Source organism: Heliangelus exortis, chromosome 6 (assembly GCF_036169615.1).
Source record: "Heliangelus exortis chromosome 6, bHelExo1.hap1, whole genome shotgun sequence".
NCBI lineage: Eukaryota > Metazoa > Chordata > Aves > Apodiformes > Trochilidae > Heliangelus > Heliangelus exortis.
In genome coordinates this window covers 27,536,672-27,559,807 of record NC_092427.1, presented here as the reverse complement: position 1 = coordinate 27,559,807, position 23,136 = coordinate 27,536,672, and the positions used below count along the sequence as shown (strand labels likewise).

Genomic DNA, 23,136 nt, shown 5'->3' with positions numbered 1-23,136 from the left:
AATCTGCCTGCTTTTCCTGCTGTTTTTTGCCTGCTTTTCAGCCCGATGAAGGGATGTTAGTTGATACTTGTCAAATACCATCCCTCCCCACGTTCCTCTGCTATATCCTCAACAAAAGGCTGGGCTGAATAGCTGACTGAAGCTGTTGTGCTTTCGTGACCTACCCAGAAGACTCAAGACAGCGGCAGAGGCTCAACTGAACGGAGCGGCAGATGGGATCTGTCCCGGCAGATCTCTCTTTATCAACTCTCCCAGGTAATGCCCCCCAGCCAGCACTTGTGACCCAGTCACAATTTTCTGTACTTCCATGTTTGCATCACGTTATCTCGGTAGCTACTTCTCATCCTTTGGTTTTTCCTCTCTCCTGCGGGAGAGCAGTGTTGCCTGGCGGGACCAAGAGCAGCATGGACAGGGGACTGCGGCAGCCACTGCGCCGCGGCGGAGGGCCCGGCCCGGCCCGACACGGGGCTCCGCCGGCACCGCCCGCTCATGCAGTGTGGGAGGCTCGGTACAGCCCAAACCGGGCCGGGGCGAGGAAGGCGGAGGGTGCTCCAGGCGGGCCGGACTGCAGCGCAGGGCCGAGCAGCGGCGGTCACCGTGGAGCCCCGGGATTGCGGGAACCCCGTCCTCCCCGTCCGGTTTTGAAACGCCTGTTCCCGCGTAGCGATCCCGTTCCCGGTGAGAGGCCGTGACGCTCTCCTCTGCCTCTCTCTGCTCCGAGCTCCGTGTTTTTTCTTGCCGCTGGTTTGCCTCCGTTCGGCGCGGCCTGTGGGGCGGTCTTTGGGCTCGGCCCGGCTCTGAGGTTCTCACATGGACCCCGCATGCCGCTGGGCCTGTGCCTGCGGGAGTTGGCAATGCGCCTTTATCCATCACCCGGCATGAAAAAGTGACTCCCTGGGCGCTGTTTTCCTGGAGGAGGGTCCTGAGAGCTGGGTGAGGGAGGAGGTCGGCTCTCCCCCTCCTTCCGAAAGTTCATCCCTTGCTCGGCCTAGAAGAGACTCCCTGAGGAGGTGGCTGCTGTGTTCGGGAAGGCGTCCCTCCTGCATCCCTCCTGCATCCCTCCTAAATCCCTCCTGCATCCCTCCTGCATCCCTCCTACACCCATTTCTTCTACATTGCAGGGAAGGTAGAACCCTTAGGCTGCAGGAGGGACCTCACCTCCGGGGAAGACTCACATCTTGCTCAAAGCCCAGCACTCTCTTCAAAGCCTGGTGCTATGGGAAGCCAGGCTCAGAAACTCGAAAACTCTCCTTTTTTTTTTTTTCTTTTCCCTAGAACTAGTGTCATTTTCTGGTTTGGCCAACAGAGATGGGCAGCTCTGGGGCCACAACAGGTGGTTGTGTGCAATGAAACAAACCTTCAAGTCTGTTGGACCAGTAGACCTTAGAGTAGGTAGGTACCCTGGTTAGACCCCAGGTTAGACCTGGTTAGACAGGTGGAGGAAGTCATAGGAAACCCTGAGCCTGTCCAAGACAGAAACATGATGGCAAAATTTCAGCAAAGAAACCAAGCTTAAGGAGTGAGCCGCATGTGACATGGGTGTAGGGAGTTATCTGAAGAATCCCAAGAAACAGTTTCAGATCCAGATCTGTTTACTACAGATTGAGTCACTGTCATTTTTGAAAGAACAGTCCAACTATGTTCTTCCAGTTGACACACTCTTTTTTTAGTAGCTATTTAGAGCTATACTGGGACCTATTTGCCTTCTAGGTGGCCTTGTAAGGGCTGTCATCAAATCACATTCATATTTTTGTATATTATAATTAATTTATAGCACATTTGTTTTACAGAGGTATTTGCAAAATGCTGTAAGAACTGCAGTAGCATAACTATTCTAATTTTCACATTTATTATTTTTTTTTCTTCCCCTGTAGATTCTGTAAAGTTGTTTTATTTCTGTTATGGGAAATACTTAACTGGAAGTGGGCTAGTGAAAAATGTAACACTTTTGCTCTGGGAATTCATATTCTAGCCCTGGAAATTCTGGGACTGTGGATTTTTACAATAATGAATAATAAAAATGTAGCAGTAATAGTTTTTGGATGGAATGCATTACATCAATGGTCAATTATGTATCATGCATTCCTCTCTGAAGTTTAATAAACTAACTTTAATGAAATACAAGCTGGGTATTTTTCAGAATATAAGCAGTTCTCTGGAAATATTTTTTTTTCAAACAGACTTCCAGATTCATGGCATAGATTTCATATAGATAATTTACAGTTTAATTCTGCCCATAACGTTCAAAAAATTTTTTTTTGTACTACGTGAAAACTATTCTTGCCTTCTCTTTCATGATAGTCTCAGTACTATTTCATGTGTCTAACTTCTTGAGCAGTAGTACAGCTACAGCAGGGTAACTGATTCCCAGCACCATTCTGTGCTTGAAAACTAGTGTTTAATCCTTGTCTTCCTCTGGAAAATGGCTGTGTCCTAGTCCTCTTCCATTTTGGATGCTTTGAGAAGAGGATAAAGATGATGTGTAGCCTTGGACTCTGATTCAATAACTTGCTTTGCATAGCTTTGAAATTCACGCTCCTTACAAAGTGCAATAGCCTCTCGCTGAGTTTCGTAGTCCAAGTCTGCTTCTTTTTCCTGCTGTTTTTTGGCCTGCTTTTCAGCCTGATGAAGAAAGGGAATAACAAAGCTTAGTATTTCTTTCACAAAATAACTGTCCCTTAAAGCTTTGAGAGGGTAAAAGTTTACAGGAGATCTGCAGTGATGCTAGAGATACTTGGCAAATACCATCCTCCCCCCTTCTCTCCCCTGCTGTACCTTCCACAAAACAGAACATTAAATATCTGAGTGAAGATCAGCATCAGATGCTGCTATTGGGTAACCTCCCCAGAGGGCAGCAGTGGTACGTAATGACACAGAACAGGATCTGATTTGTCATTGCAAACCACCCTTGATTTCCAGCACTGCCCTAAGAGAAGGCCAGTCTCTAACACCAGCATATGCAAAGCATATATAATTTAAAAACAAACAAACAAAAAAGAACAGACCCAAAATCAAACTAAAAACCTCAAACAAAACACAGCAAACTCCTTCTCTCCTGTCAGGCAGGAATTAGGGTTGTTGGTTTAGATGCATATTTCTGAAGGGGTTGACAGGTTCTGTTTACCATTTGCTGGATCAGAATTTTCTGCACTTCCATGCTTGCGTTGTGTTGTTTTTGTTTCTTGGCTTTTTCCGTTTCCAGGTAGACGCGGTACTTTTCTGTTATCTCATCACGTTCTTTTTTACCCTCTGCTTTTTCCTCTCTCTCCTTTTCCTCTTTCCTCTTCATCTGTATTTCACAAAACACAAAAAAAGTTGGCAAAGGAGATAACCTGCTAGCTTAGAAGTCCTGTCTCCCATCAGAAGCATCCCTGTATCAGTGCTCTGATAAGCACGGGCATTGTGGGGTGCCAGTGTCCAAGCCCAGGGTATTCAGCAGCCCTGGCAGATGTGTCCCCAACACAGAAGTGGGAGAGGGAAAAAGAACCCCAGGAAAGATGTCAGTAGGCCTGATGAAGCATGCCCACCTAACGCACCAGAGCCATCACCTGTGGATCTGGGCCAGGCTCTTCATCTGGAGTAAGCAGGAATAAGAACAGGCTGGGTTTCTTACCACAGTGGCTCTGTATTCAGCAATAGATTCAAGGGCTGCTTTTTCTTTCGCTTCTTTCTCTTCGCGTTTTTTTATTTCTTCAGCTTCTTTTTTTGCAACATCTTTAGCAAAACTGTCATCTTCCCTCTTTAACACCTCATTCATTTGTGCAGCTAACTGGTTAACCATTTTGTCCTGCCGTTCCTGCCGTGCTCTGCAGAGGAACATGAGCTACCATAACAAACCAGGGTACACGCCTGGCTCTACATGAGGCATTACTGACACCAAACTCAGCAATCCTGCTTCTAGTCTTCTCTTGCCACACAGAGTAGTCCACTCACCCAACTCTTTGATCTCCTGGTGTTCCTCCTGTTTTATTTATCTTTTAAAATTACCTGATTTAGCAAATACATGCTCTCTGTATTGTTGTAACACTAGCTTTCTGTTGCAATAGTGAGCTGGATCCTCTGGGGGGGGGGGGGAGTCTATGTAGCATTTTGCCATCAGGGTAGAAGCATTGGGAACATTAGCCAGAAGCAGGAAGAGAAGGAAACTCTTAGACTGGACCCATGGTATCATCATGCTATGCCCTCAATGTTAAACTGATAAGCCACCTTCCCTTAATAATAATCTGATGTAATGCAGGTGTTCAGTTTGGAAGTCAAATTATTTTTCTTGAGCAGACTCAGGGAAATACAGCAAATGCCAAAAAAATACTTTTGTGAAGCATTTTAATTGTCTAATTGTTGAGGAGATGGAGGCTTGGCAGGACATGGAAAATCACTGTTTTTAACACAGTGGTGTGGAGCTTTGCACCTCTGTATTTGCACCTTGAAAGGCAAAGAGATCTCTTCCTCCCACCCCTCACCTATTACTAAGGAACCTGTGAAAGCTTTTCCTTTTTCTCCTGAATTCCCTACTCCCTGTAAGTACAATTTCAGTTTTAGAATAATTATGGCTTGTGTTACATCATCAGTCTAAATGATCTGAAAATGACTACAGAATATTCTTTAGTTTATTTACAGTTTATATTCTAGCTGTGTACCTACCTACGCATTTTGGCTTCTTTCTCTTTTACCATCTTGGCAATGCTTTCCTTTGCTTTAAAATAAGTGTTGATCCGATCATCTTCTTCCATTTGTTTTTGTTCCTCTATGGCTTTGAGTATTTTCTGGTTAGCTAAGTGCTCCTGCATGGGCAAAATGGACCTGATACAGCAAATGAAGTTTAGGAAATCTGGGCCTGGGTTAGAAACTTAAAAGAATCACTTTGTGTTTCCGTCAGAGAGAAGAGAGCAAAGGGATTCTCAGTACTTTGATTTACTTCTGTCTCCCTGTTCAAACATGCATGAAGAGGAGATAGTAAATATAAGGAAGGAGACAGGAAACTGAGCATCAACCAGATGCTTCTCTAGCAAGAGAAATTGCTTTGCAAGGCAGTGAGCATTATCCCTGGCTCTAACTCACATGGGTGTGAGAGGAGGACATCGAGAGGAATGGGACTGGTCAGTCCCCACCAATGCTTTCTTGGGCTGTGCTGCTTCTGGACCACATCATCCAAAACTACCCCAGTCTGAGAGCTTAATCCAGGTCATAGTGGAAGAGTCATTTTCTATAATTTTATGTAAACTGCCAACTGTCTTTTGCATGCTGGCCTCCTGTTGCCAATAGGCCCATTTAGGTAGACAAATGCTATATCCAGCATTTCATTCCAGGCAGCTAAGGTGAAAAAGCATTTTGAACTCTCTGCTTTCCTGTTACTTACATGATGCAGCCTCTGGTGTTCAGCTTTTTCCTCCTTTTTCTTTTCCATTTTTCTCTGAATTTCCTTTTGGTACAACTGGTACAATCTCTGTATTTGTTCCCCTTCTCTTTTGTCTTCTAGCTTGGCCAGATCTGCCTGATGCTCGTGCTCCTTTATTCTGAATCAAGAAAAGGAGTTAAACAAATGGGCCAGGGATTGCATGAAGTGACAAAGAGCTCTGTGGTAACAAGTTTAATCTGGATGACCTGTAAGCACCATTGCATTCAACATTTTGGTCTATCTCTACAGCATTCTCAGTGAACAGAATTTCCCGACCACATCTGTGCTTCTCCTTTCTGTGCACACAGGCAACAGTGTAAGCTGGTAGACTCTGTCCTGAGTTCAATAAGGGAATATGTGTGAGACCTGAAATATGTCAGACCAGACTTTGAACCCTTCCTCTGCTTCAGAAGATTTATTTCTTTTATCAGACCACCAGAGCCAATCCTATAAATACCACTGGAAACCTCTCATAAGGTTTCTGTGAGAGCTGAGTGAAGGAATGGAGGTGGCAGTGATGCATTCTTGTGATGCCTTCTCTGGAATCTAATAATGAGCAATTGGAAAATCTGTTTTAACCTTTTCCGTTTCTGGGAACAAAACTGAGTTAAAATATATTTTCAGTAACAACTTTTGAATAGTGATTTGACTAAAAATTGATGCCTACCAGAGGCAATTTTACACGCAGACTGTTGGCAAATAAAAGTCATTGCAAATCATGGCTTTTCCCTTTTGTGCAAGGTCTTCTCTGGTACTGTGAATTTTTCTTTTTAAGCACCAACCTTATAGACTGTATTTGTAAGAAGAAAGTTTAAATGCATAATAAAGTAGGATTACTCTTGATTAATTATTGCTTACTGTTCTAGTTGATATCTGCGCAATGCCTGTTCATTCAGATAATGTTGATGTGCCTTTTCTTTTTCCTTGGAAATAGCTTCTGTATCTTTATGTTCTGTTTCTTTATTCTTCTTTTGGTTAACATCTGACTTCAACTTTTTCAGTTCAACTTGAGCATCTCTTTCTCTTAGGACCTCAGCAAGTAGAAGGGCATTCTGCAAGATAACATTTAAAGTAATTTGCATGTTCAGAAGTATTTAAAGAAATTCAGTACAATTTGAATTTTAAAAATGTAAGTTTTCAACAAACATGGAATGCTTTCACTCTGTCATTCTGATGGAATAGGTAGGTTTTTGCACGATCAAGAACCTCCTTCCGTTTTTCTGCTTGGAACTGTGCTTCTTCCAAATCAAGTAACTTCCTTTTTTCCTCTTCCTTTTCTTCACGTAACTGTTTGGCTTTAAGTTTCTGTTGGACCAGGTTCTACAATGCAGACAAAATTGGAAAACTCATCTAAAGCACATGTATTAAAGACATAGATCTGAAGGTGATGTGCTCAATGTTTGTTGTTTTTTTTTTAATTTTGCATTTTAGCTTTAATTAAAAAAACCCAAAGTTTATATTAGATGTTAAATTACTTAAATGGAGTTTAGTTAAAAATACATATTTGAAAACAAGTGTTAAAGAAAGGGAATACAGCTAGAAATGCAGTGGTTTTGCAGAGGTTGTAGCCAGGTGGGGGTTGGTCTCTTTTCCCAGGAACTCTCAGCAAGACAAGAGGGCACGGTCTCAAGTTGTGTCGGGGGAGGTTTAGGTTGGACATTAGAAAGAATTTCTTTCCAGAGAGGGTGATCAGGCATTGGAATGGGCTGCCCAGGGAAGGGGTGGATTCTCCATCCCTGGAGATATTTAAAAAGAGACTGGATGTGGCACTCAGTGCCATGGGCTGGGAACTGCAGCGGTAGTGGATCAAGGGTTGGACTTGATGATCTCTGAGGTCCCTTCCAACCCAGCCAATTCTATGATTCTATGATTCTATGATATATAGAAATGAATTCCTTAGTTTACACATCTACCCTGCACTTACAGTGATGGTATTGGGCCAGTCTTTCACAGCAGCTTTGGAGCGTAAGCGCATTTCTTCCCGTTCTTTCTGCTCAGCCAGGATGCGTGCTGCTTCTCTAGTTCTGCTGTCAAGACTGTCCTGAATCCTTTCCCATTCTGCTTTTGGCAATACAATTACCTGATGAAGATCAACTTCAATTGGAAGAAAATACCCATCTAGAACGTTGCTTTCTTCCAAATGATGTGGTGCTATGCAGAGGGAAGAAGAGATACTGAAGTTATTTGATATCAGAAAATCCTGTATTCAAACCTCTATCAGGATTTTAATTTTTGCATAGTAACATAACTACTATTCTTAGTGTTAGCTGCTCAGAGCTAAGATCTATAACTGTGGCTGGTGCATGCACTTGGGCTGTATCTATCTCAGTGGCTTGTATGTCCCCTTGCCTGCTTGTGTGTGCCCAGATTTGGCTTGTGGGGACACTTTCCAGGCAGTACTTGGGCATGATTCTGAGATCAGCAGGGACCAGGGAGCATTCCCAAAAGGGGAGGGGGAATATTGGAAAAGCTGAAAAAAAAAGACTGAAGCTGCTTTGCCATCCTTTGCAAAAGTGGATGTGGCTTGTAAAACAGTTTCTTGATTTGTTGGAAAGATTGGTGTTTCTTTGTTGTACTAGGCTTGCATACACGTGTGCATAAATACAAATTTTTTAGGCAATTACTGGGTTTTGTGAAATGCCCTTCAAACCGTCATCAGTATTTTTGAAGGAAATGGCACTGTGGAGTCATATCCTGTTAGAAATTGTCTTTGTTCATCCAGTTTGAAGCAGACTGACATTCCGTGTCTAAAATGGAAAAAAGATTTCTCTTACAGCTACGCTGATGTCAAAGTATTTTTGTCAGATGCAGTTGCTAATCTCTTTGTCTCATCGAGGGGCCCAGACCTGATCTTCTCCCTCTGTCCAAGTGGAGGGCAGCCTTGTCAAAAGTCAATGTACGAGGGCTCCCTAGAGAGAGGGATCTGCCAGCTGCCCAGTTTTTTTTCTGACTTCATCTGTTAGAGGATTCTGTACCTCCACGGGTTTCAGGTTAGTTATTTCTGGGCAATTGATAGGGCAGAGCCTGCGCCTGGGAGATCCGGGAAGAGGTTCGGGGCGAGTCAACCTGGACACGGTGACGAGGAGCAGCCCCCACAGCCTCCCGGGGCCCTGTGGAGGCGGTGCGGATACAGCCGGGCGCTGCCGCCCCCACCCCGTGTCCCGGTGCCCTCGGGGCCTCCCCACTCACGTCCGAGCTGCTGCCCCCTCCGGCGGGGACCCCCGGGCCTGCCCGCAGCCATGGCCCCGGCACACCGGGATTGTGTACGGGCGCCGTTGCCAGGCAACCCGGCGGGCGGGAGTCACGTGACGGCGCGTCCTCGAGTCACGTGGCGAGCGGCGGGAGCCGGAAGCGGCGGGCGCGGAGGGGCTGCGGGACGGGTGGGCATCGGTCCGGGTGGGCATCGGTCCGGGTGGGCATCGGTCCGGACGTGTTTGGGTCTGCTCGGTTCCTCTCCGAGCCCTTCCCTCACGGGCTTTCGGCCCGCTGCCGAGATCCCCGTGCCCTCGCGTTGCCGCCTCCCGGTTTCCCCCATCTCCACCGGCTCCGCCTGAGTCTCCGGTGCCGCCGCCGGGCCGGCAGCTCTGCTCTCCCCGCGGCCCGGTGGCTGAGTCCCCGGCGGGAGGCGGCGGTGGTTGGCAGGGGGGCTGCGCCGTGGCTGCGCGGCCTGCGGGCCGCCCGGGGCTGAGGGAACGGCGGTGCTCGTGTGTGAGGATTTCTCTGTGAAGAGACGGCGTCAGCTCCCAGATGAGGTGATTCGGGATTCCAGGGATTTTCGTAGCCCAGAGGTGGGCTGCGGGTCCTGAAGCTGCAGGAGTACAGCAAGCAGACCGAGTTTTTATTTATGTTTGTTTTTTTTCAGATCCGCAAATGGCAATATTTCTTTTTGTTGGCTTGGTGTGTCGGTGTTAAAAAGACTGGCTCCAGCTCTTCAGTAGTAGTTTCCTTTTGAAATACCTCTTGCGGTGTTTTGTCAGGACAATCCCAGTTTGGTTGCACTGGCAGGTGATAAAGGAGACTTTTAGAACCTTTGGTCATACTGATGATGCATGAGTACTGGAAGACTGATTCTGGTATCAAGTATCAATAACTGTGCAGCATCAGTTCAGGTAGTTTCACATTGTCTATTTTAAGCAAAGGTTTGATACTGAACTAGAACTTTGACCTTTACAGAATGGTGTTTTCTTTTTTTTTTTTTTTTTAGCTTCAGCACAACTTCCCGTAGTAGTAATGGCCATAAACAGTTTACTTGGTTTAGATATTTGTCCTAATGCTTCCTTTTCCTGCAGAATTTTTCTCTCCTGAACACAAGATCAGGGTAGGAATTCATTAGTCTTGTATACACAAAGGATTCTGGTTTTGTTTGCTTGTGTTGGAAACTGGTTTCTGACAGCTATGAAATTGCTGTTGGTTTTTGATTTTGACCACACAATCATAGATGGAAATAGTGATACCTGGATTGTGAAATGTGCTCCTGAGAAAAAACTTCCTAACGGATTAAGGAACTCCTACCAACCAGGACACTGGACAGACTATATGGGCAGAGTCTTTGTCTACTTGGGAGACAATGGTGTCAAAGAAGATGAGATGAAAAAAACGATGACAACAATTCCTTTCACTGTGGGAATGGTAGATCTGCTGGGTTTTATTAGTGAGAACAAAGAGTTGTTTGACTGCATAATTGTTTCAGATTCTAATACAGTATTTATTGACTGGATTTTGAAAGCTGCTGACTTCCACAAGGTGTTTGATGAAGTGTTTACAAACCCTGCAGCATTCAGCAGTACTGGCTATCTTACTGTACAGAACTTCCATGCTCACCACTGTGCAGAGTGCCCTAAAAACCTTTGCAAAAGGAAAGTTTTAGAAGAATTTCTAGAAAAACAGTTGGAGCAGGGAGTAAGTTATACACAAATTGTATATATAGGTGATGGTGGGAATGACTTATGTCCAGTAATGTTTTTGAAGAAAGGTGATATTGCTATGCCCAGGAAGGGATACACCTTGGAGAAGAAAATTTCTCAGCTGGCCCAAGAGCTCTGTCCTGTGGAGTGTTCTGTTCTGGTCTGGTCATCTGCTATTGACATTATGTCTTATCTAAAAGTGCTTATAAAGAAATAATACAAATGATAAAAGGAAACTAATATATTTTATCTTCTTGGGAGAGAATGACTCAGTGCGTATAAAAGTGCAGTTGTAAAATTGGGCTGTTTTAAGAGCTTACGTTTTTTAAACACAACCTTGAACTATTTGTGTTAGATCTTGACAACAGTGGGAAAGTGAAGTTACCAGCATAGTACACATTCCAAAATAAGTGGAGAAGGGGGACTGTAAGAGACAGTGCCTTTATTCTTAGTCTCCCTCCTCCCTTCCCAGCCTTTACTGACGTTTCTGTTCCACATGCTTAGAGGAAGGAGCAGAATTAGAGTACAAAAGAATGAAACTCTTAGAAAACATTAGGTGCTAGGAGCATGGTTCTGGAACTGCTGGCATTTTTACCTCTTAGGTCAGGATAAATAAAAATTTTAAAAATTATTTGGTATGCTAGTGATCTTGTTTGATGTCAAGATGCATTTATATTTTCAGTATAAGAAATATTTTACCAAATAAAATAACTTTTTAATAGTTTGTATTATCTTGTAAAGACAATAAAAGTTACTGCCAGTGACAGAAGCAACACACCTGATTTGTGTAATGTATTCTGCTGGTCTGTGTCATCAGGCCCTTTCTTGTAAGGGCATGGGGTGAGTGAACACAAGTTTAAGTATCAACCTTTTGAGAACACTTTGATTTATTTTGTCAATCAGATCTCTTATTTTCTGGAGAGCAGTAAGGATCTTGCTGTTCTGTTTAAAGAAAAGTCACTTGCCCATTTTCCTGACTGCTGCCCTGACAAAGTGCTGCTGCCATGGTGTCTAGAGATAACATGGTTTGATCTTCCATGCTGACAGCTTCAGGCAGCCTGGTGCTTTTCCTTGCTGGGCTTCTGCTGCTGCGATAGAATGGTCTGTATGGATAAAATCATGTTTACACTGATGCTACTTATGCAGTCTCATCCATATCTTTCTTGGGGCTGGAAGGGAACTGGTACTTTTTAGCAGAAGTGTTCTGTCTTTCAGTAGTTCAAAGAATTTTTAGTGAACATGCAGTCTTTATCACTCAAAGTGAGGTGACCCCTGAGAGCTGTGCTGTGCATATAGACATATTAAAAGTAGATCTCATTAAATAATGTATTTTCATGCCAAATCTTTTCCTTCTTGGAGTGCCACAAAAGGCTATTGAGCTGATGTCTGTTTTAGCTTTTAAGTGCCTCAGTAACCTGTGAAATTAGTTCAACTGGTTACAGAAGTCTGAGGTGTAGTTCAGCAGCCCACAAGTGCTTAGCTGTCTTCCTCTGTTTTCTGTGCAGCATTGTTCTTATCTTCTTACCAACATTTGATGATGCCACTACCTTCTTTTTCTCAGCTGTAAGATTTTTACAAGTAGTCCTGCCTGTTTTCAGGCTTATAATCTATATAAATTAAGATTTCCTTTGTTTACTTCCTTGTAAATGGTCCTGCGTTAGCTATTTACCTATCTGAATAAATTGTAGAAGTCTTTGAGCAGTCTGTTACCTAAAGATGACCAGAAAAATATACTCAGGTTCTTAGGAGCATTGCTTTAATGATGGATATTTGATAAATGCTTGAAATGTCTTTATGGGAGATCTTACCCTATTGTCTTGTGCAAGGGCATGAAGACAGCATCTGAAGAACTGCTTGGTCTCAGGTTGTGACAGCTTTAAGTTGTCTGATTTACAGCTCATACAAAGGAATGGTAATGGCTGTTGCATAGTGTAATTTTGTAAGGTTGTTTTTTTTTTTTCTTTAAGATTTTTGTCTTCTTCGTTCTACATGTGCTGCTGAATGTTCCAGATTCTGTGCTGGTCTCTTAGCTTATCAGAACTTAATTGTGAAGATGGCTTCCTTGCAGTTTTTCCACAGATCTCAGTTACTGCTTACCTATAAACAAAGGACAAAAATAGTATATAAATAATTATTTGCTTTGGGGAGTTTTTTGTTTGTTTGGTTTGCTTTTTTTGGATTATATTAACTATGTTATTTTATCCTTAAGGAACCTACCTTTTAGCTTGCTGTGAGAGTGAGAAATCTATCTTCATGCTCAAAAGGGTGTGGGTTTTTTTGTGGTTTTGATGAAAGCACTGAAGTGAGAGTTGAGAGTAGATTAAGCAAAGTAGACTATTTGAAATATTAGCAATTATGATATTAGATCATAATATTATGATTAGCACTTCACAAGTGATTAGCACTTCACAAGTGATTAGCACTTCAAGAAGATGATAGAGCTGATGCTATTTGCTAGACAAGGTGCACATTGGAGGCAGAAGAAATCCTTCCATTCTAATATGAGGTCTTGGGTTTGGGTTTTTCTTTTTGATAAAAGAGAACTTTTCTGAAGCAGCACGATTACCAAATTTTTCCACATTGGGGTATAAGGGAAGGAAGATAAATATCTCTAAAGGGTGAAGCTGTTTGGGTTTTTGTTTGTTGGTTTTTTTTTTTTTGTTTACCCAGACAGAAGAGGAAGGGAGAAGGTCCTTGAAGGGGACACATATTCAGTACTTGTTGCTGCTGGCCTCCAGAGTTGCTGGTAGTTGAAGTCAACATGCTCTCTGGGAAGGAGATGACTTAGATAAAGATGTTATGAAAATAAATGTATGAAGAAGGTGTATGTGTGGGGGGGGAAATTTTCTATATGGTAGCAGATCTGCTATTGCACACGAGCTACCATGAAGAGTACTTGGCCTTAGTGTTATGTGCTAGTAGGATGGCCAAGACTTGGGAGAAGTTTCTGCTTGTCCATAGGAGGCTGATGAAATGGAACGTGCAAAACCACAGCAAAACAAAGCTGTTGGCATGGGGATATATAAACAGACTCAGGGCCATACAAGGGAATGTTCCAGAGAAAGAGAGGGAGTGAGTTATGTAGCTGAGGGACTGGCCCAGGTCAGAGATACAGGGCTGCTGCTAATTCCTGGGTTATACCACAAATCTTCAATTTCATAGGCTAACAGCATATGAAAGAGTGGTTGAAAAAACAAAGGCAAAGATGTGTAAAGGGTTTGCTGTTTGGACCAGTTTATTTCTGTCTCATGTTACTATGTAAAGGCCAAGGGCAAGCTTGAGTCCTGTTGCATAGTTAGCATGTGAGGAAGGATGGCTACACATGTCCGTGTACACTTCCCAGTTCAGATTCCTCCTTTAGTTCATGCTTCTGATGGGCACCATGGAGAAAGGACCGCCACTAATTAAAAGGAAAAAAAGAAAAATTATTTTTAATCTGTGTAGAGCAAGAGTTTTCCTAATTTCTCCTTCGGCACTTAGCTGATAATAACTAATGCCCACCTCCTTTTGGCAGGGTAGGTGGCTGCCAGTACTTTCAGTCCAGGAGAGCTCTGGCAGGGCAGAGCAGTGCTGCTGGATGCAGGGGATCCAAACCCTGCTGCAGGTGAAGGAGGAAGCAAAGCTGCTTAAACCCGGAGGATGCTGTGCTTCAAACACTTCTAAAGGTCTCCATTGCAGAAAATGTTTTGCTAGCAGAGAAGAAAAATATTTCAATGGTGATCTACGTTTTTAGAAGCGGTAAAAGCCAATTTGACCTTCTTTCTGCGTTATCTGCTTATAGTTTGCCAGCCTAGTGTGACTGTCCTTTGAACCCTGCCAGGTTCAGGTGTTCGAGGAGAGGTCCGGACGCCCCTTCTCGAGTGCTGGATCGCGGAGGCCCCCGGAGCCCGCCCCGGCACGGCTGGTCCGATCCACGGCTGGTCCGATCCACGGCTGATCCGTGGATCACCCTCAGCGGCAGCCCGAGCGCCCTGGCTTTGTTGTGCGTCTGAGTGTCACCAAGCTGGTGGCTCTCCCCTGCATCTGCCTCCGTCCCTACTGCGCCCGGGCCTTCTGTCATCATCGCTGTCAGCCCCTGACCCGCTGCCCCGGGGGCGGGGAGCTCCAGGGCAGCGACACGGGCGGGAGTTGCCGCGGGGCGGGGGCCGGGTCCCGCTGGGGCGCGGAGGGCTCCGCGGGGGCGGGCAGGGCTGGGCAGGCGGCCGGGGCACCAAAATAGGAACTGCCGCTCCGGCCCCGCCGCCCCCCGCCGCTCCGCCGAAGATGGTCACGGGGCTGCCGCGGGGCCGGGAGCGCCCCTCGCCGCCGCCTTCCGTACGGGCGTAAGTACCGCGGCGCGGAGGCGGGACGGACCGTGGCCGGGGGGCGGAGGGCTTGGCGGGGCTTGGCGGAGCCGAGCTGCGGTCGGAGGGGGGGCGCGGACAAAGCGGCGGGGGGCTCGGGGCGGCGGTGCCCGGTGCTCGCCGGCGTGCGGGGGCGATGGCCGCGGGCGGGCAGGAGGAGTGCGCGTACCTCTACCAGGACCCCGCTCACCCCGCCGATTTCCTGGAGGCGTTCCGGGCTTTTTACCTGGATGGGCTGTTCACCGACATCACCCTGCAGTGCGCTTCTTCGGGGGTCATCTTCCACTGCCACAGAGCTGCCTTGGCGGCTTGCAGCAGTTATTTCAAAGCCATGTTCACTGCCGATATGAAAGAGAAATCTAAAAGCCAAATCAGACTTCCCGGGCTCAGCCATGCCGTGCTGGAAGCCCTCGTGAATTATGCATACACATCACAGATCCAGATAACAAAGAGAAATGTCCAAAGCCTACTCCAGGCTGCAGACCTCCTCCAGTTCGTGTCAGTAAAGAAAGCCTGTGAGCAGTTTCTGGTGAGGCACTTAGACACTGACAACTGCATAGGGATGCACTCCTTTGCCGAATACCACAATTGCTCGGAGCTAGAGAAAGAGTCCAGGAGGATATTGCTGTGGCAGTTTGAAGAAGTGTGGAAGCAGGAAGAGTTTCTGGACATTGGCAAGGAGAAGCTCTCTTATATTCTCTCCAGAGAGAATCTCAATGTTTGGAAAGAAGAGGTGGCCATCGAAGCTGTTGTTAAGTGGGTTGCACACAATGTGGAAGAAAGAATTGAAGATATCTGTGAACTGCTGAGCTGCATCAATGTGGACTTGGATAACATGTATTTGAGGTCAGCTTTAAGCCTGCACAAAAAATGCCGACTCAATGACAGTAAGATTAGGTCACTCGTATACAACGCATTGAACCCCAGTCCCAAAGGCCTTTCCAGAAGACCCACAGCAGCCATGTATGTGATTGGAGGTTATTATTGGCATCCCTTATCAGAAGTGCATGTTTGGGATCCTTTAACCAACACGTGGCTCCAGGGAACAGAGATGCCAGATCACACCAGAGAGAGTTATGGGGTCAGTAGCTTGGGACCAGACATATATGTGACAGGAGGCTATAGAACAGAGAGCATTGAAGCCCTTGACACCGTCTGGATATATAACAGTGAGAGAGATGAGTGGACAGAAGGCTGCCCCATGCTTGGTGCAAGGTATTACCACTGCACAGTTCCCTTGGGTGGCTGCGTCTACGCGTTGGGTGGTTACCGAAAGGGAGCTCCAGTGCAAGAAGCTGAGTTCTATGATCCTCTAAAAAAGAAATGGCTTCCTATTGCAAACATGATCAAAGGTGGGTAAGGTTTTGTATGTCATCTGCCTCAAATGTCTGTCCTTTTGTGTTTGCCACTTTTAAGTGCCATGGAGTTTCTTCATATTTTAGTATATTATCTATTCAGGTTCCTTATAGTGTGAGGATAATGAAAAACACTAATAGCTGTTTCTAGCAGCCAGAATAGCGATCTATTAAAATGTATGAATTTGCATCACAGCCTAAATGGTATTAGTTTATTAAACATTTTTATAAACTAATGCAATTGTTTACAATTAATTATAAATTTTTGCTGACAGTTGATGCAACATAGTATTTTTGTACATACATGATTTTTTTGAGGTGTCTCTAAGAGGGAAGAAACATCATGCTCCTACAGCTTTCTTAGTTGTTCATCTATTTTCCACAAATATTGCTCCTATTCTCTTTTTATGTCCTTGAAAAATAGAAATGCTGTGCTGATACTGCGAGCAGTTACACATTCTGTGCTGTTGTTTTGTCCTGCTTTTTGTGTGAAACTTCCCAGGTGCTTAGAAAAACGCACTAATTTTGTAATTTTGATCCATTTAATCTTGCCAGATCCCTTGTTTTATTTTGTTTTGTTCTCGTAGAGACAGAGTGAACACAATTCCTTTCTGTTTGTGCCCTTGTTTATAAGACAGAATAATTAATAGTACAATGAAAAAAACTGAAATACCAGAGAAGATACCCCAATGATCTCAACTCCCATTGTCTTCATCCTTGCCATATGAGTGACATTTAAAAATCTCTATAACTTGGTGAAATATTGAAAGTAATTCCATATTCCAAAACCAGTGTGACTTTAATTACTTTAATTACTGCATAAAAAAATTGTGAAATACCATGTGGCTCTGCTATGTGCAATACGTATTGGTTACTGCAGTTTTTATTTCTTTGCTCTTGACTTACACTGATAAAGTAAGCTGTCCTGGCAAGTTTATTTAATTTCACATTCAGTTAAATACTTGCAAGCATAATTGCACCTTAAAATATTAAGTAACACTTGGAATGAGAGTGACCATGGTAATAGTGTGCATCCTGAAGGTGTGTTATGACTTTCACACTGTGTGTGTACAGGTGTTGGAAATGCCACTGCCTGTGTCCTGCATGAAATCATCTATGTAACCGGAGGCCACTATGGGTACAGGGGAAGCTGCACCTATGATAAAATCCAGAGGTACCATTCAGGTAGCAATGAGTGGAGTATAGTCACCACAAGTCCACATCCAGGTAAATAATAACTTCTTTAACAAGCTTAGACCTTGATTTGGTTAGCTGTTTCTGGGAGCCTGTAAGCCCACTTAAGAGTTTCTGGTGTGTACTTAATGAAAGTAGCAATGCCTATAGAGCAGCAGGGGCCAGAGTGGGGCCATCTCCCATTTCCATGCTCTGAGAGGAGAAGGGAAGACCCCCTTCAAGCATCTGGTCTGTAGGAATCACTGTATAAATGTTGAACTAAGGAATGGCTGCATTCTTTTAAATTATAAACTGTCTATAAAATCTGTTCATAAGCGTTTGGCAAAAATAATTTAGATTAAATTAAAAAGGGTTTTCTCTGTATTCTACATTTGGCAACAGTAAATTTTTCAAGCAGTTGTCACCAGGTACTGGTGCTCATGTTTGTATCTTCTGTAATGCCTTGATCTTGTTCTTACCAAGTGCAGCAGAAAATCCTGCTGTATCTCCTAAGCTCAGTGGCACCCGATGTTTGTCATGTAGCTGCAGTTTAAGTAACATCATGCTGAGTTGCACTGTATTCTTTTTTTTCCTGAAGAATATGGATTGTGTTCGATTACATTACAAAACAAGATCTATTTTGTGGGTGGACAGACTACGATCACAGACTGCTATGACCCAGAGCAAAACGAGTGGAAGCAAATGGCTCACATGATGGAGAGGAGGATGGAGTGTGGCGCGGTGGTGATGAATGGATGCATCTATGTCACAGGAGGATATTCCTATTCAAAAGGAACATATCTGCAGAGTATTGAGAAATACAACCCAGAACTGAATCAATGGGAAGCAGTAGGTAATCTTCCCAGTGCCATGCGGTCACATGGCTGTGTCTGTGTTTATAATGTGTAAACACTTAATTTTCATATTGCTGTTACAGTAAACAGAAGATGCAGTATTCATAATAGTACTGATTACCTCGTGAATGAGATGTCTAATACAATCTCTAAGCACACATCATTAAAAACTAGGTATAATTTGTCTTTATTTTAAACAATTCAGACAGCTAAATGTGGTAACAAGATTTCCATATATTATTTATTCTTTGTCATGAAAGTTTTTAAATTACTCTCTTGCAATACTTGATACACCTATGTGAGAGAACTACTTTTTTTTTACATTAATCCCTGTTTGGAACTATGATCTGGTGCTAAGATGAGTTAAGCTAAACAAAATATTCTGCATTTCTGTGAACTACTGGGTTTAAGATTAAACCTTTAGTGCTCCGAAGGTAGCTATAGAAATAATGCATTAGCACAAGCTACGTGTGTGGTACATATAGAGCCATATCACGGGCACCCCCTTGACATGGGGAAGGAGCTTGCGTGCCCTGGTGAGGTTGGGAGCTATGCTGGAGGGGGCAGATGCCTCCAGTAGGGTCTCCCATGCCAGATGGGTCACAACTGGAGGGTCAGACAGACAAAGTGTGTCCATGGGCAGGAGGGGCTCAGCAGCCTTCAGGCAACCACCCTAGGAGAAGGACAACTCTAACTCCAAACCCGGGCAGATGGAGCTCGTTTAGCCCCGTAAGGCCATCCATCTAAGAGAAGGATCCTGACTAAACCTACATCCTGAGGACTTCGCTGTCACCGTCCAAGCTTGCTGGGCCCTGGCAATAAACCTCAGGAGTAAAGGGTGGGGCCTCACCTGAAAAAGCCACAGCGTGGGCTGGAAGGGTGAACCCACACCTGTACAGCCCTGCAGTGACAGGAGAGAGGTGAAACAACAGGGGAAAGGTGCACTGGAAGCTGCAGACCCAACCCTGCATGCAGGCAGCTCAGGACTTTGGTCGCTTGAGACTGACCCAGGAGATGACAGACTTGTTCCACAGCATCCTGAGTGACCAAGCAGCAGCAAGCTGTGGGTAGAGCCCTTCTTAAATCTTCATTCTCAAAGCCAAGCCAAGACTTAGATAACCAGGTTATCACATCCAGAAATCATGGGCAGTTATAGAATGCCTCTAATTCTACCTTAAAATGCCAGAGCAGAGGGGAGCACAGGCTGGGAATGGGAGAATAAATGTCAAGCAGAGCACAAGCTGAAAGTATGCAGTAGTTTTCCATAAGGACAGTGCTCTGCAGTACAAGGCAATTTAGGACAAGTTTGCCATTCTTGCACTGGCAGGGCCTTTGAGAAATAAAAAAAAAGACTCTGCATGGCTTTGCAATGGACTCTGGCTATTGCATGGTATTCATGATTTTTTTTTTCCCCATCCTAACTATTTTTTCAGATGAAATGTGTGTCAATCAATATGTGTCTTTGTGGAATGGAAGGGGAAATGAGAGAGAATGGAAAGTTATTAACATCTCCCAGAGATACAGACTTCTCTGATTTGTTTAATAACATTTTATCTTTTCTAAAAGTACTAAAAAGGGGTTTGAGCAAAGGTGATGATTGAAGAAACTTGTCAAAATACGTTATGCGTGGAAAAATGGAATGTAAGTGGTTTGCTGGATTTATTTACCATTTATCTCAAAACGTAATACAAGATCTTCAAATTCTATTTACAAAGCAAATTGAGATGGGCAGGAAGGTCATAATTTTGTCACCTCTCCACTTGGAGACTCCCAAAGGAGGCTCCCAGCACAATGCCAGCATGTGGTATTTAAACAGCTGATGTTTTGACTCTGCCATCCCCAGCCTTCTCCCCAGTCCTTGTTCTTGCCCTGCAGGTAGTAATGCACATGTATTTAACTGAACCTTTATTGCAATGATCCCTTAGGATTTGTTTTCTCCTCATAGCTTCTCTAGGTAGTGTAACCTGGGGCTTTGTTATGAGCCTGGTTCCTTGAGGGAGCAAGGTGTAACGTGTTGTCTTTCTGTGCATTTGTAAGCTCCCCACTGAAGCTGGAGGCACTTGCCTGGGCTCAGCTACATTCTACGGGAAGATGTAGGCCTTAAAAATACACATTTTTGTTTCCCCCAGGTTTTATGGAAATCATAAACAGGATAGAAAGGGGAGAGAGACTGAAAAGAAGCCTGTGAGTTATGTGGCAAGTACAAGGTGTCAAAGCCTTCCCTGTGTGGAGGAGGTGGCTGTGAGGAGCGTTCCTGCTCCCGCCTTTGCTGCCCCTCACCCGGTCCCCTGGCAGCTGCTGTGGAGCTGTGAGGTCTGATAGCAGTGATCCAAATAAAGAAACACCCTGGGGAGCAGAGAGACTCTTTTAGCCTGGGTCAGTTTCCCAGTCCAGCTTATAAAATGGCTGCAGAAACAGCTGTTAGGCCGTGGCGTGAAAAGCAGGGAAAATGCAGGACTGTTGTGGGTCATGGTGGGAACTTCCTACACCAGCACTGTCAGATAAAATGAAATTTTGGATTTATCAGATAATGTGAGCTTTCCAAGCAGGTAAGCTCTGAATTTATAATATTTCTTTTTCTTGATCACAAGCATTTCAACGCTTTTTTGTTCTTTTGCATTTTTATGCTAGCAGGTGGCACTCAACTTTAAGCTTTGGTATGAAGTGCTGTGTTCTTGTAGTTCTTGTGTTCTTGTAGTTCTTGTTTTGATGTCTGTGTGTGTCACCTTTTTATGTCAGGAGCCCCTGTGTGTGTAGGTTTAGTCTTTTGCTTCATGACCTGTCCCACTGAGGGCTATGTAGGGATCCAGTGTAAGTTGTTCAGAGATGAACTGCAAAGAGATGAACTCTTACATCATTTGAAATGCGTGGGCCAGGCAGGTGCACAAAAGAAATAAAAGTAAATTTGTTTCTCCTGGAAATCCCCACAGCTAAGAATTGTCTAAAGACAGGTGGAGATTTAATGACGATTTAATGATTAACATCACTAAAGCATGAATCTGATCTTTGTATCTGGCAAAGCTGCAGTGAACTCAACACATGGAATTTTTCAGTGCAAAATATGTGACCTGTGAAGCTTCATGTTTGTCAAAAAACATGCACACAGCTGCTTGTGGCTGGCCCTAAGGTTCAGAGTGGCCTGTATCCTGTCACTGACAGTCACACGTTGGTGAAAGGATGTAAGGACTAACAAAATCAGCATCCAGCTGCCCACTGCTTCTAAACTGGGTGCTTAATGTTGGTGGATGACTGTGCTATTCCAGGACTGGAGCACAGACTATGGACACCCTGCAGGCAAGTGACACGCTGCCTCTCAGCCTCAGCGTAACTGCAGAGTGAGGAAAATCCTTCGGTTCTCAGGTGCTGAGATAGCGGGTGTTGATCTCAAGTAAACAAAAGTCAATGAGATAATTCCCTGGGGTTTCAAATAAATCCTGATTTTTAGAGATTTTTGAATGTATGAGAATTAATGGATTGTAGAAGTTCAGACTCATGGTTAATTTTTAGCTGGTGCTATGTTATACAGTAACTCACAGTGCCCTTTTTAATTAGTGCATGTCTGTAGCAAATCCCCAAAACGTGTAGCAGTCAGATTTGGAGTACAGGCAGGAACTCCAATTCTGTGACAGGAAGGGGGTATTCTGGATCCTGGTCAGTGTCTTACGTATCCTATGGGAGGTGGAAAGCTCAGGACCGGGGCTCTTCTGTCCATCCGTGTGATATGTTAACAGTACTGGTTTAATGTCAACACTAAATTATTGTGCCATCAGTCCTGCACTATGGTGGATGCTGTTTTATGTTTCCTTTGTAAAACAGAAACTGGGCTAATGCAACGTTGGATCAATTGTTAAGGCAATACTATTTATTAACATTTTTACTCGTGTCATCCCCATGTTTGTAGCACTGTAGATGTCTACAACATCTACACTACTTAGGTGAATGTTTTTAATATTTAATAAATGTAAAAATAGCATCAGTGTACAAATACAAGCTTTTAAGTTACCTTTCCTGTTAACTCTGCAAAAGCACACGAACAAACCCCGGCCCACCTGGGCCCGCGGCAGAGCCAGGGCCTGCGGGTGTGGAGATGGCCGTGCTACCCCGGCCCTTCCCGCTGCGGCCTCCGCCTTTCCAGGGGATAAACACGAACGCACCTCCACACGTCCCCTCCTCTGCTTCCCTAAACCGTTCCGGGCCCCACGGCTCTGATTGCAGCGCGGGGTTTGCGGGGAGGGGACCGAAAAGGCGCGGGCGGGGCGGGGCGGGGCGGGGCGGAACCTCCGGGGGGCGGGGGCAGGGCCCCTCCCCGCAGGACCCCGCCCCGCCCCGGAAGCGGCACCCACGTGAGGGGCGGGCGGCGGCCGCGTGGGCTGCTGGGTCGCGCGGCGCCGAGTGAGGCCTTTGAAGCGGCGGAGCGGGGCCGCGTGCGCGCCGGTGCGGAGCTGCGTCAGGTGTGTGCCGGGACCGGGACCGGGACCGCGACCGGGACCGCGACCGGGACCGCGACCGGGACCGCGACCGGGACCGCGACCGGGACCGCGGGCGGATCGGATCGGATCGGATCGGGCGTGCTGCGCTCCGCCAGGCCCCGCCGGGCACAGCCACTGTGAGGAGCGCCGGGGCCGGGCGGGCGCCAGGGCGGGTGGCGGGGCCTTGCGGACACGGGTGCTGCAGCGCTTCCCGCCGGCGGGCCGGGAGGGAGCGGAGCCCGGCGCGGGAGAGCACGTGCTGCGGTGCGGGGCCCGGCGTGCCCGGCCCAGGCTGCGGGTGTCCCGGGCCCCCGGGGACTGCGCTCGGGCACCGTAGTAATTCAGTTCGTATGTCTGCTCGCAGTAGTTTGTTTCCCTTCTGAGCGGTACCGGCACCGGCTGCTGGCACACTGAGGAAGGAATCATTTACAGTCCGGTCTTACGTAGGATTTCGCGTGCTGCCCAGTCCGTGGGTGTTGGTCAGTGGAGGTGGCTTTTTATCGGGCTTCGTTGCTGCACAGCAATTGAAAGCTATGGATCTGGAAGTTGGATCCAGGAGACGAAGTTGTGCCAAATGACTGAGCTACAGGGTCTGAAGTGAGCATGTGCAGCAAGACTAGAATTTCTCTTAAATTAGAAGACT

General features: G+C 45.5%; 3 protein-coding genes across 4 annotated transcripts; 2 read left to right on the top strand and 1 right to left on the bottom strand.

The window, feature by feature from the left end:
- Positions 1–2,202: 2,202 nt before the first annotated feature.
- On the bottom strand, positions 2,203–8,694 carry CFAP210 (cilia and flagella associated protein 210). Its single transcript, XM_071747409.1, is given in 10 exon segments — positions 2,203–2,445; positions 2,447–2,622; positions 3,125–3,289; positions 3,614–3,806; positions 4,642–4,781; positions 5,357–5,513; positions 6,254–6,447; positions 6,542–6,715; positions 7,320–7,546; positions 8,585–8,694. Coding segments are annotated over 10 exon segments (1,614 nt in total). The 5' UTR covers positions 8,637–8,694; the 3' UTR covers positions 2,203–2,309.
- A 96-nt stretch (positions 8,695–8,790) lies between these two features.
- PHOSPHO2 (phosphatase, orphan 2) lies at positions 8,791–12,565 on the top strand. The gene is made up of 2 exons (XM_071747411.1): positions 8,791–9,147; positions 9,258–12,565. The coding sequence occupies exon 2, from the start codon at positions 9,791–9,793 to the stop codon at positions 10,514–10,516; it is 726 nt and encodes a 241-aa protein (XP_071603512.1). The 5' UTR covers positions 8,791–9,147; positions 9,258–9,790; the 3' UTR covers positions 10,517–12,565.
- Positions 12,566–14,643: 2,078 nt separating this feature from the next.
- Positions 14,644–22,014, top strand: KLHL23 (kelch like family member 23). Of its 2 annotated transcripts, none has more exons than XM_071747404.1 (3): positions 14,644–15,994; positions 17,072–17,224; positions 17,769–22,014. In XM_071747404.1, the coding sequence occupies exons 1-3, from the start codon at positions 14,779–14,781 to the stop codon at positions 18,077–18,079; spliced, it is 1,680 nt and encodes a 559-aa protein (XP_071603505.1). In that variant the 5' UTR covers positions 14,644–14,778; the 3' UTR covers positions 18,080–22,014. The 2 variants fall into 2 exon arrangements, with proteins under 2 accessions (XP_071603505.1, XP_071603504.1); XM_071747403.1 differs by having other exon boundaries at positions 14,669–15,994; positions 17,825–17,989.
- The last annotated feature ends 1,122 nt before the right edge of the window (positions 22,015–23,136 follow it).